The sequence below is a fragment of the Panthera uncia genome, chromosome A2 (genome assembly GCF_023721935.1).
Source record: "Panthera uncia isolate 11264 chromosome A2, Puncia_PCG_1.0, whole genome shotgun sequence".
Taxonomy (NCBI): Eukaryota; Metazoa; Chordata; class Mammalia; order Carnivora; family Felidae; genus Panthera; species Panthera uncia.
The window spans coordinates 6,078,315-6,090,408 of record NC_064816.1 but is presented as its reverse complement, the minus strand read 5'-3'; the positions used below and the strand labels follow the sequence as shown (position 1 = coordinate 6,090,408).

At 41.9% G+C, this 12,094-nt stretch overlaps 1 protein-coding gene across 1 annotated transcript in view; it reads left to right on the top strand.

Moving 5' to 3' along the window:
* The window catches only part of LOC125930535 (mucin-16-like), a 75,866-nt gene that overhangs the window by 62,303 nt on the left and 1,469 nt on the right, over positions 1-12,094 (top strand). The window contains 8 exon segments of the mRNA XM_049642364.1: positions 778-908; positions 1,255-1,322; positions 1,840-1,988; positions 3,075-3,238; positions 3,553-3,620; positions 8,193-8,359; positions 9,964-10,005; positions 10,208-10,287. Of these exon segments, the coding sequence (XP_049498321.1) occupies positions 778-908; positions 1,255-1,322; positions 1,840-1,988; positions 3,075-3,238; positions 3,553-3,620; positions 8,193-8,359; positions 9,964-10,005; positions 10,208-10,287 (869 nt within the window).

Below are 12,094 nucleotides of genomic sequence, written 5' to 3'. Positions count from 1 at the left end.
CCCTAGATGGGCACCAACTTATCACACGTTATCACAATTATTTAATTATCCAACTCTATGAAATTAAGGTCTCATAGTCTGGCGATATACCCTCAGTTCTTTATGTGTCAGTACATTGTCATCCCCAATGAGTGAGTAAATGAGTGAACAAATGGGAGATGAGTATCTCAGCCCCCATATTGGGGGATCCACTGTAGTTCACATTTACGCATTCAACAGATGCATAGACAATACCATTCTGTCCCAAGCCATGTGCTGGATACAGAGACGGAACTCGCAGGTTCTCTCCCTGAAAACTAATAATCAAGAGAATGAATGTTATCTAGGGACACACAAACAAGGCAGGGACACTGTTATTAACAGGGTGCCGTGGAAGCACACAGGAGGAGCAAGTCAAGGAGGGCTTCTTGGAAGAGGATATTATGTACCCAGCACTGTAGTAGGTATGGGGACATGGCAAGAACAAGACAGATGGGTCCCTGCTCTCCTGGAGTCTCATCTCATCGAGGTCCTGAAACATGAGTAGGAGATTTCCAGAAAAAGAGGATTGAAAATATTCCAGGAAGCCAGAACTGCCTAAGCACAAGCAGAAAAGCTCAGCTCAGGAGAATCACTGGAAAATTCCAGTTTTCCCCCTCTTTGGGGTGACTTTCCACTAGGAACCGATGTGGGCATGTGGGCCTGAATTTGGCTGATTCTGACAGCAGTCATCAGGCCTCTCTCTGTTTGAAAGGGTAAGAGTCTCCACCTCTCTTCTCTTCCTATCATTGGCTCCAGGCTACGCACCCCAGAATTTATCTATTCAGAATGAGTATCAGCTGAATTTCCGCATCCTCAACTGGAACCTCAGCAACTCAGACCCTGTATCCTTGGAGTACACAACCCTGCTGAGAGACATCCAGGACAAGGTGACATCTCTCTCATCTTTCCTGTCTCTCCTTGCCCTCCCCTCCCCCCCCCCCACCATTCCTCTGTCTGACTCACATCCATTAAGTGTTTCAACTCCTCACTTTACCTAATGTGTTCTGGGTTCTCTCAGTTTCCAAAGGTGGTGCTCTGATTGCCTTCCCCCCTTCCCAGATGGGCACACTAAGGCTCAGAAAGGGGAGTGGTGTGCCCAAGATCACACAGTGAGTTAAGGGGCAGAGCCAGGATTTGAACTCACATCTCCTTTGTCCCAAAGCCTGTGTTCCTTCCATGACTCCAGGAGCTCCTGCCAGCCCCAGGAGATCTCCATCTTACCCTTTATTCTAGGTCACCAAACTCTACAGAGGCAGCCAGCTACAAGACATTTTCCGCTCCTGCCTGGTCACCAACTTGACGTAAGTTGAGGAGGTTGGCAGCACTGGCTGAGCTGGCAGCTTGTTTGTTCAGAGGGGAAGCTGAGGCTCAGAGAAACAGTGAATAGCCCAAGAATTGCCCAAGTTGGATTTTAACCCAAGTCTCCGAGGGATGGGTAGAGGAACTGAGACATCTACACTGGGGAGCAGGACAATCATGGGACACAGTGCCAACATTGAGTGTTTCCAAACTTCAGTTCCTTTGGCTTTAAGATGGGGATAATTATAATAATACCTTCCACTGGGGTGATGGTGAGGGAATGTGTATTCACTTCCTAGAGGTGCTCAATAGATGTTCGTTAATTTTATAGTTATTTGTTCTATTCCCAACTCCTAGAAACCTTGTATTTTTGGTCAGGGTCTCTTCTCTAGCCTGAGGGAAGAGGAAGCCAGGTAATTTCTTACTTCTTGCCTGTAGGTCTTTGGCTGTATAAAACAGGAACTCAGGAGACACTACTGGTGTTGGGTGCTGGCTAAGTTCCATGGTCTCTGTCCCTAGGTTGGACTCCATGTTGGTCACCATCAAGGCTCTGTTCTCTTCCAATGTGGACCCCAGTATGGTGAAGCAAGTCTTTCTAGACAAGACCCTGAATGTCTCATCCCACTGGCTTGGTGCCACCTATCAGCTGGCGGATTTGCATGTGACAGGTGTGAGATTGTGGGGTTGGTTTCATGGCTTGAAGAAATGGGGCTTTGAGGAGGAATGGGGCTTCTCTGTAGCAGTGGAATGGATGGAGGCTCTGGAGGGGAAAGGGGGTCTTTCTGGAGGCCCATGTTGATGGACCATGGCAACGGGTCATCCCAACAGGAGGAGGAAAGAAAACATGCAGCAACTGCACCCAAGGGGACAGTCATTTTTACATGTAGATATTTCTAACCCAAAGTGTGGAGTATCCTGCGTGTCCTTCTTAGGCCCTCCAGTTATGAGTCATGTACTGATTGACTGAAGGACTCATTCATGCATTCATTCAACGAATATGTCATGAAAGTAAATAGATGCTGATGATTCACTGTGCTAACTGCTGTAACCAGGTAATTTAAAGAGCCTGTGGGCACTCACAAGGAGAGACACATGGCCCATCTTGGAAAGTTTTCTGGAGGAAGTTATTGAAAAACTGAGATGTGATGGCGAACATAGCCTAGCCAATGGGAAGAGGTGGGGAGTTGAGCTAGCTGTGTTTATAACCTAGAAGATAAAATATTTGGGGAGACTGTAAGGAGTTTGGTGTCACTAGAGCAAACACTTTGGCATGAGAGAAGTGATAGGTAAGGCTATAGATGCAGGCAGGGACTTTCTTGGGTATTGGGATGGTTTGCAGAAGAACACAACACAGAGTTCTGCTTTAGAAAGCTCATCTTCTGAGTTCTGTGTAGAGAGTGGATTGGGAGGGGGAGAAAACCAGAGGCAGCAAGACACATTAGGAACCTAGGTCAACAAAGGGGTATGACAGATGTCCCCTGAGGTGATCGGCACCTACACTTGCCATCTGTGCGCCAGAGAAGCCCAGTCTCATCTTCCCCACATGCTAGTGAGCTCTCATAATGCTTAAGGAAGGGTTGGATGGATAGACAGATCAATGGATTCAAAGTGGCCAGGTAGATGGAGATCTTATGTATCCCACCTTTCAGAATCCAACTCAGGTCACATTGCCAAGAATAATTAGACTAGCTGGAATGACTTCTTTGCTTAAATCTTCACCTGTTGGGGACCTCTATACCTTCTTTTTATTATAGAAGTGGAGTCAACAGCTCATCTACCAACAGACAAACCAACAAGCAGTCCCACCTCTCAGCACTTCCAGCTGAATTTCACTGTCACCAACCTACTCTATTCCCAAGACTTATCCCAGCCCAACACCACCAAACACCAGCGGAACAAGAGAAGTATCGAGAATGCGGTGAGAATGGGTTTGTGTCCCATGTAGAGACAGACTGATGGGTAGTCAGAGGGTGATTTTTTGTGACAATTCATCCAGACAGGTTCTTTTGCCCATTTACAAATAAAGAAACAGGCACAGAGAGGTTCAGTAGCTACTCTAGGATCATATAGCTAAGTCACACCCTGGAATGGGATGTCCTTTGGTGCACATACCTGGGCTAGTATTTGTTGAGATAATAAAAAGTAGATGGGGAAGTATGCTCAGTGGCTAAAAATTCTCTGATGCCACTGGGCCTAGAATTCTGACCAAGGGAACATCACCCTGTTTTTCAGCTCAACCAGCTCTTCCGAAACAGCAGCATGAAGAGTTATTTCTCTGACTGTCAAGTTTTAGCATTCAGGTGAGTTCCAACTCGGGACCTAATCACTCTGGAGACTCCCGCGGTCCTTTAAGTAAAAGTATCCCCATGTCATGGTCTCAGTTTCTAGTTCTTATGGAAGATAGCCCTACGAGCATAAAACTGTTACCTAAAAACCAGCTTGTTCCTAAACCAATGACGCCAACTGGCTTAGAAACTCAAGAGAGCCAGTGTAGACCTCAGTAGACATGGAGGTGCCTGGTGCTGGGAGCCATGGAATATGGAGTGTAGCATCAATGAATGCCTTAAGAAATCAGCTGCTGGAGGGGCACCTGGGTGGCTCAGTTAAGCATCCGACTTCAGCTCAGGTCATGATCTCACAGTTCGTGAGCTCAAGCCCCATATCAGGCTCTGTGCTGACAGCTCAGAGCCTGGAGCCTGCTTCGAATTCTGTGTCTCCCTCTCTCTCTGCTCTTCCCCTGCTCAGGCTCTGTCTCTCTCTCCTTCAAAAATAATTAAAACATTAAAAAGAATTTTTTTTTAAGAAATCATCCGTTGGAGTCGGGATCCATAGAAGATGGGGGTGGGTAGAACCAGATGACTTAGAATCCAGCAGTCTAACTGGGTTACTCAGTAGTATAGCCACTAATCACATGAGGCAATCGAAATTGTTTATACATCTCTTGAGATATGATTCATCTATAAAATGCACCCTTTTGAAGTATACAGTTTAGTGGTATATTTATAGAGTGGTACAACCATCCCACTCTCTAATGGTAGGATGTTTAAAAAAAAAAAGTCCCGTCCCCATTAGCAGCTGCTACCTATTCTTCCCTCAGCCCCATCCCCTAGCAAACAATAATCTACTTTCTGTCTCTCTGGATTTGCCTATTCTGAACATTCCATTTAAATGGATCAATACACTATGTGGTCTTCTGTGACTGACTTCTTTCACTGAGCATCCTGTTTTCAGGGTTGATCCATGTTGTAGCATGGATAGGTACTCTATTCCTTCCTCTGTGACTGAACAATGTTCTGTTGTATGGATATGCCACTTTTCATTTATCCATCCATTCACTGATGGACATTGGGTTGTCTCCCCCTTTGCCTATTATGAATAATGACCCTGGACCCTATTACGAATAATGAAAAACTTGTGTAAGTCTTTGCATCAGTTTGAGTTTGAAGTTCTTTTGGGCATATACATAGGACTGGTCTTGTAGAGTCATGTGTTAATTTCATGTTAACTTTTGAGGAACTACTGAACTGTTTGCCCAAGAGGCTCTACCATTTGCCATCCCCACAAGCAATGTATGAGGGTTCCAAATTATCCAGGTCTTCACCAACAATTGTTATTATCCTTTTTTTACTCTAATCATCCTAGTGGATGTGAAGTGGTATCTCACTGTGGTTTTGATTTGCATTTTCCTAGTGATTAGTGATGTGGAGCAATTTTTCATGTACTATGGGTCATTTCTGTACCTTCTTTGCAGAAATGTCTATTCAGGTCCTTTACCCAGTTTTGCATTGATTTTCTTTCTAATTGTTGAGTTATAATTGTTCTTTGTGTGTTCTGGATACTACACCCTTATCAGACATATGATTTGCAAATATGTTCTTCCATTTTAGTAGGTTGCCTTTTCACCTTCTAAGTACTACCCTTTGAAACACAATCATTCTGGGGCACCTGGGTGGCTCAGTCGGTTGGGCGTCCGACTTCAGCTCAGGTCACGATCTCGCGGTCCGTGAGTTCGAGCCCCGCGTCGGGCTCTGGGCTGATGGCTCAGAGCCTGGAGACTGTTTCCGATTCTGTGTCTCCCTCTCTCTCTGCCCCTCCCCCGTTCATGCTCTGTCTCTCTCTGTCCCCAAAATAAATAAACGTTAAAAAAAAAAAAAATTAAAAAAAAAAAAAAAAGAAACACAATCATTCTTAATTTTGATGACTCTCAATTTATCAATGTTTTCTTTGGTTGTTTGTGATTTTAGTCCCATATCCAAAAAACCATTGTCTAATCCAAATTCACAAAGATTTATTTACACCTAGGTTTTCTTCTAAGGATTGTATCATTATCTCTTACATTTAGGCATTTGATTTATTTTGAATTAATTTTTGTATATGTTGTGAGGTACGGGTCCAATTTCATTCTTTTGTATGTGGATATCTAGTTGTCTTAGTACCATATGTTAAAATTTTTTTAACATTTATTCATTTTTGAGAACAGAGAGAGACAGAATGCGAGCGGGGGAGGGGCAGAGAGAGGGAGACACAGAATCCAAAGCAGGCTCCAGGCTCTGAGCTGTCAGCACAGAGCCCGAGGTGGGGCTCGAACCCACAAACCTTGAGATTATGACCTGAGCCGAAGTTAGGCACTCAACCGACTGAGCCACCCAGGTGCCCCATCAGTACCATTTGTTAAATAGACTATTCATTCCCTATTATCTTGGCAACCTTGTTGAAAATCAATGTCCATGATTGCATGAGTTTTTTATGGATTCTGAATTCTATCCCACTGATCTATATGTCTATCCTTATACTAGTGGCAACTGTTTTTATTACTGTAGCTTGGTATAAGTTTTGAAATTGGGAAATCGAGTTCTCCAACTTTGTACTTTCTCCATATTGATTTACCTATTTGAGGTCCCTTGCAACCCCATATGGGTTTTAGAATCAGCTTATTAATTTCTGTAAAAGAGTCAGCTGGGATTCTGATAGGGATTGCATTTTATCTGTAGATCAGTTTGGGGAGTATTGACATTTCAACAATAATAAATCCTCAGTCTATGAACATGGGATACGTTTCCATGTATTTAGGTATTTTAAAATTTCTTTCAACATGTTTTATAGTTTTCAATGTACAAATCTCACAATGTTTTTGTTAAATTTATTCCTACATGTTTTGTATTTTGTTCTTTGATGCTGTTATAAATGGAATTGTTTTATTTCATTTTTAAGAATGTTAATTGCTAGGGGCGCCTGAGTGGCTCAGTTCGTTGAGCATCTGACTTGGGCTTGGGTCATGATCTCACAGCTCATGGGTTGTGCTGATGGCTTGGAGCCTGGGGCCTGCTTTGGATTCTGTGTCTCCCTCTCTCTGTGCCCTCCCCCACTCACTCTGTCTCTCTCTCAAAAATAAATAAACATTAAAAAAATTTTTTAAAGAATGTTAATTGCTAGTGTATATAAATACAATGATTTTTGTACATTGGTCTTATATCCTACATTCATGCTGAACTAATAGTTTTCAGCTATGTGTGTCTGTGTCTGTGAGTGTGTATTAGGATTTTCTATATTTAATAACATGTCATCTGCAAATAGAGATAATTCTACATCTTTCCTTTCCATCTGAATTTTTATCATTTCTTTTTCTTGCCTGATTATTTTATTAGAATTACATCTATTAAAATGTAAATAGGACATGAAATGAAGGAAGACAACACTGTCTTGTCCCCAATCTTAGGGGAAAACTTTCAGTCTTTCACCATTGAGTATGATTTTATCTGTGAGTTTTTCACAGATGCTATTTTTCAGGTTGAGCAACTTTACTTTCTATTCCTAGTTTGTTGTTGTTGTTTTTTTTTTTAATCATAAAGGATGTTGTATTTTCTCATATTCTCCTTTTGGATGTGTTTGAGATTGGGTGGCATTTGTCCTTTATTAATATGCTCTATTTCACTGACAATTTTTTAAGATATTAAGCTAGCCTTTTAGCTAGAGGTGAGAGATTAAGGCCTACTCAAATATTTCCTAGGTATTCACACAACCCCACACACTTGTGACTTTCTAGATCCCCACAAACATATTGGAGCTTTTCAAAACCCCTCAGGGACATCTCATTCCCTACTTCTTAAAAACTTTTTGGCTCACCTCTTGCCTACCTCAACTGTTACTGCTTCCTCAGGCAGCTGCCATGTTAAACAATAATCACTGATTGTTTTGGGCAAGTGCCCTGAGAATAGGCTTCCCTGACCGAAAAAGTTCGGAATCAAATAAAGTCAAATCTTGAAAATGGGGCTTTCTAAAAGGAATCTCCAGACAGGTCAAATATTGAAAAGTCAGTGGGAATGGGTTGTTTTTGGGAATTCCAAACACATTATGGCTACTAGGCTGCTGGTTTTCACAGCTACCATGGTTCTCATACTGCTGGTTTTCAAAGCGTCTAGGGATATTGTGAGAGCAGCCTGGAAATAATGCAAGTTCCAATGCCATGTAGCTTGCTCCTTTTACCAAGATTCAGCCATTTTTTTCCTCAACTAAATGATCCTCAGATTATTGCAAACCTTTGGTTAATGAAAAGGTTGATTTTGGCCATTCTTGCCAGTATTCTCAATGATTTTATGCAGTTTTGGAAGTCCTTAGTCCAAATGTTTCAAATGTGTTCTCCCCGTGGCTATTTATTTATTAATTCATTAAATTAAATTAAATGAGATATTCAGTTACTCACCCATAGTACCATACTTTAAGTGTTCAACAGCAACATGGGTCTAATAATGACTGTATTTTGATATTTAGGCGCAAATGTTTGTATCATTGCAGAAAGTCCTTTTGGACATGACTTCCTTCTAGAAGCAGGGTAGAATTCAAGATACCCTTGTTCATCCCTTTTGCCCTTCCAGGTCTGTCCCCGACAGCAACCACACTGGGGTGGACTCCATCTGTAACTTTTCACCATTGGCTCGGAGACTGGACAAAATTGCCATCTATGAGGAGTTCTTGAGGCTGACCCGAAATGGTACCCAGCTGCAGAATTTTACCCTGGACAGAAACAGTGTCCTTGTGGATGGTAAGGCATCCTGGTCATTGGGGCAGGAGTGGAGGGTTCCAACTTCCACACATGGGGCTCTTCCTGGGAATCTGGAGACCTGAACTTTTTCTGGAGCATTGAACTTTTTTTAGGCTGCCAGGAAATGGCATAGTCTCCCAGGCTTTATCCACCATCGAAGGAGAGGAAAGGACACCCCATGGGATATTGGAGATACTTGCTCTCTCGGAGATAGCTCTGTGACTTCAGGCTGGTCACTTCCCTTCTCTGGAATTCTCTCATCTCTGTACTGAAGTCACTTGGCAAGACAGTCAGTAAGGGCCTCTGGCTCCAAGCTGTGTGTGAGCCAGCCTTGACGGACATAGGGGATGGACCTCTTTTCTTCCTGACAGGCTGTATGAAAACAGCCAATGGACCTGACATGGCCCACGGGCTGTCATTTGCCAAGTTTTGCTCTAGATCAGCACCATGCAGAACTTTCTGCAATGATGGATTGTTCTATATGTGTGCTGTCTAGTACAGCAGACATATGTGACCATTGAGTACTTGAAGTCTGGCTAATGTGACTGGCTTTTACAGTTACCGAGTTTTAATGTTACCAAGATACCATATTTTTAATTTTATTTAATTAAAATTATTTTTTTATTTTAGTTAACATACAGTGCAGTATTGGTTTCAGAAGTAGAATTCAGTGATTCATCACTTACATACAATAGCCAGTCCTTATTACAAGTGCCCTTCTTAATAGCCATTACCCATCTAACTTATCTCCCAGCCACCTCCCTCCTTCAACCCTCAGTTTGTTCTCTCATTAAGAGTCTCTTGTGGTTTGTTGGAAAAAAGAAAAAAAAGAAAAATTAAAATTATTTTTAAGAAGCCACTTGTAGCTGCTCCATATTGGACAGCACATCTATAAGAAATTGGCTAGGGAGAGGGTGTATACTAGGGGGGCCTGAAACCTGCCCCCATGCCCAGTGGGTACTATGTGTCCCTACCCTCATGGGGTTTATGTTGCAGTTGGCAATAACAAGAATAGGCAATTGAAAATTATAAATTATTTAATGTGAAATAATTCATACTTGGGAGTGGTGATCAGAGAAGCCTTCCTGGAGGAAATTACACTGAAGGTGAATCCTGGAAAGTGGGTATAAAGCAACTTGGTAAAGGAGAAGGGGGTGAATGTGTTTGTAGGCAGAGAAGAGAGCATTTGGGAATTTACAAATTTAGATCCCTTGGGCTTACCAACTAGGATGACCCATTCTCCCCCAAACTATCATAAGACGGCTCAGCCCAATTTCGGTCCTCCTTGTCCACTGGTATGAATTTGATTTAATTAATTACACCCCTGTAGTGTGATAATAGCCTTGGATTAGGTAGCCTTTTTAGAGAAAAATGGGTCAACATCATAATTCCTACTTCAACATTTCAGTGAAAATATGAAGCAAGGGTGGTGAGTGCTGATAATTTATACATTGGATGAAATAATGTTTTAATCGGGTGAGATATGCATTGTTAAACCTAGGTGATGTATGTTCATGATATTCTATGTTTCTGTGCATTTGAAAAGTTTTATTTAAAAAGCATAAAACAAACTCATGTGCATTCTCCATTTCATTCACTTCCAGGGTATTCTCCCAACAGAAATGATGTCTTGACTGAGAATTCAGGTAAGCCTCAAAGAAGCTCCAACCCAGATTGGGGAGGGAATGTCTTGATGCTGTACCTGGTCAAAGAGACCCATGTACCCAGAGTCATAGATGATGATGAAAGGTGGCCAAGGCATGTCAGGAACTGTTAGGCACAATGCAGGGATGGCAGGAGCCCTGGGAAATGACAGGAGGAGGCTAACACCAGCCCTTGTCTCCCCAGACCTCCCCTTCTGGGCCATCATCCTCATTTGCTTGGCGGGACTCCTGGTACTCATCACATGCCTAATCTGCTGTTTCCTGGTAAGTAAGGAAGGGTTGCTTGTCTTTTTATCATTGGGTTGTAAGAATTCTTTATATTTTATAAATACATGTTATTTGCTGGGAATATGTTTTGTGATTTTTTTCTCCCAGTCTGTGTGTGGCTTGCTTTTTCCTTTTTTTTTTAATGTTTTTTTATTATTTATTCTTGAGAGAGTTAAAGAGACAGAGCACGAGTGGAGGAGGAGCAGAGAGAGGGAGACACAGAATCTGAAGCAGACTCCAGAGTCTGAGCTGCCAGCACAGGGCCCAATGTGGGGCTCAAAGTCATGAACCACAGGACCTGACCTGAACTGAAGTTGGACACTTAACCAAATGAGCCACCCAGGCACCCCAACTTTTTCCTTCTTTAAAACAACATTAGTCATTAGGGAAATGTAAATGAAAGTCATAATGAGGTATTGTGACACACAGGGTGGCTAAAATTAAAAAGACTGACTATAATAATTGTTGGTGAAGATGAGGAACAACCGGAACTCTCAAATAGTGAGAAATAGCTTGGATGCATCTTTAAAGGTCACGTACACCTGCCCAGCCTTTCCACTCCTAGGAATTCATGCAAGAAAAATAATAAAATATCCTTTGGATAGGGGCGCCTGGGTGGCTCAGTTGGTTGAGCGTCTGACTTCAGCTCAGGTCACGATCTCGTGGTCTATGAGTTCGAGCCCCGCGTTGGGCTCTGGGCTGATGGTTCAGAGCCTGGAGCCTACTTAGCAGCACTCTCAACAATAGCCAAATTATGGAAAGAGCCTAAATGTCCATCAACTGATGAATGGATAAAGAAATTGTGGTTTATATACACAATGGAATACTACGTGGCAATGAGAAAAAAATGAAATATGGCCTTTTGTAGCAACGTGGATGGAACTGGAGAGTGTGATGCTAAGTGAAATAAGCCATACAGAGAAAGACAGATACCATATGGTTTCACTCTTATGTGGATCCTGAGAAACTTAACAGAAACCCATGGGGGAGGGGAAGGAAAAAAAAAAGAGGTTAGAGTGGGAGAGAGCTAAAGCATAAGAGACTGTTAAAAACTGAGAACAAACTGAGGGTTTATGGGGGGTGGGAGGGAGGGGAGGGTGGGAGATGGGTATTGAGGAGGGCACCTTTTGGGATGAGCACTGGGTGTTGTATGGAAACCAATTTGACAATAAATTTCATATATTAAAATAAATAAATAAATAAATAAAAATAAAAATAAAATATCCAAAATTCCAAAAAAAAAAAAAAAATCCTTTGGATAAATACCTAGTAGTACAATTGCTGGGTTATAGGGTAGTTCTATTTTTTTTTTTTTTAGTAACCTCCATACTGTTTTCCAGAGTAGCTGCACCAGTTTGCATTCACACCAGTCATGCAAAAGTGTTCCCCTTTCTCCACATCCTTGCCAACATCTGTTGTTTTCTGAATTGTTAATTTTAGCCACTCTGACAGGTGTGAGATGGTATCTCATTGTGGTTTTGATTTGTATTTCCCTGATGATGAGTGACATTCAACATCTTTTCATGTGTCTGTTAGCCATCTGGATTTCTTCTTTCAAAAGGTGTCTGTTCATGTCTTTTGCCCATTTCTTCACTGGGTTATTTGTTTTTTGGGGTGTTGTGTTGGTAAGTTCTTTATAGATTTTGGTTACTAACCCTTTATCCAATATGTCATTTGCAAATATCTTCTTCTATTCCATTGGTTGCCTTTTAGTTTTGTTGATTATTTCCTTTACTGTGCAGAAAATAATAAAAGAAAAGAAAAGAAAAGAAAAGAAAAGAAAAGAAAAGAAAAGAAAAGAAAA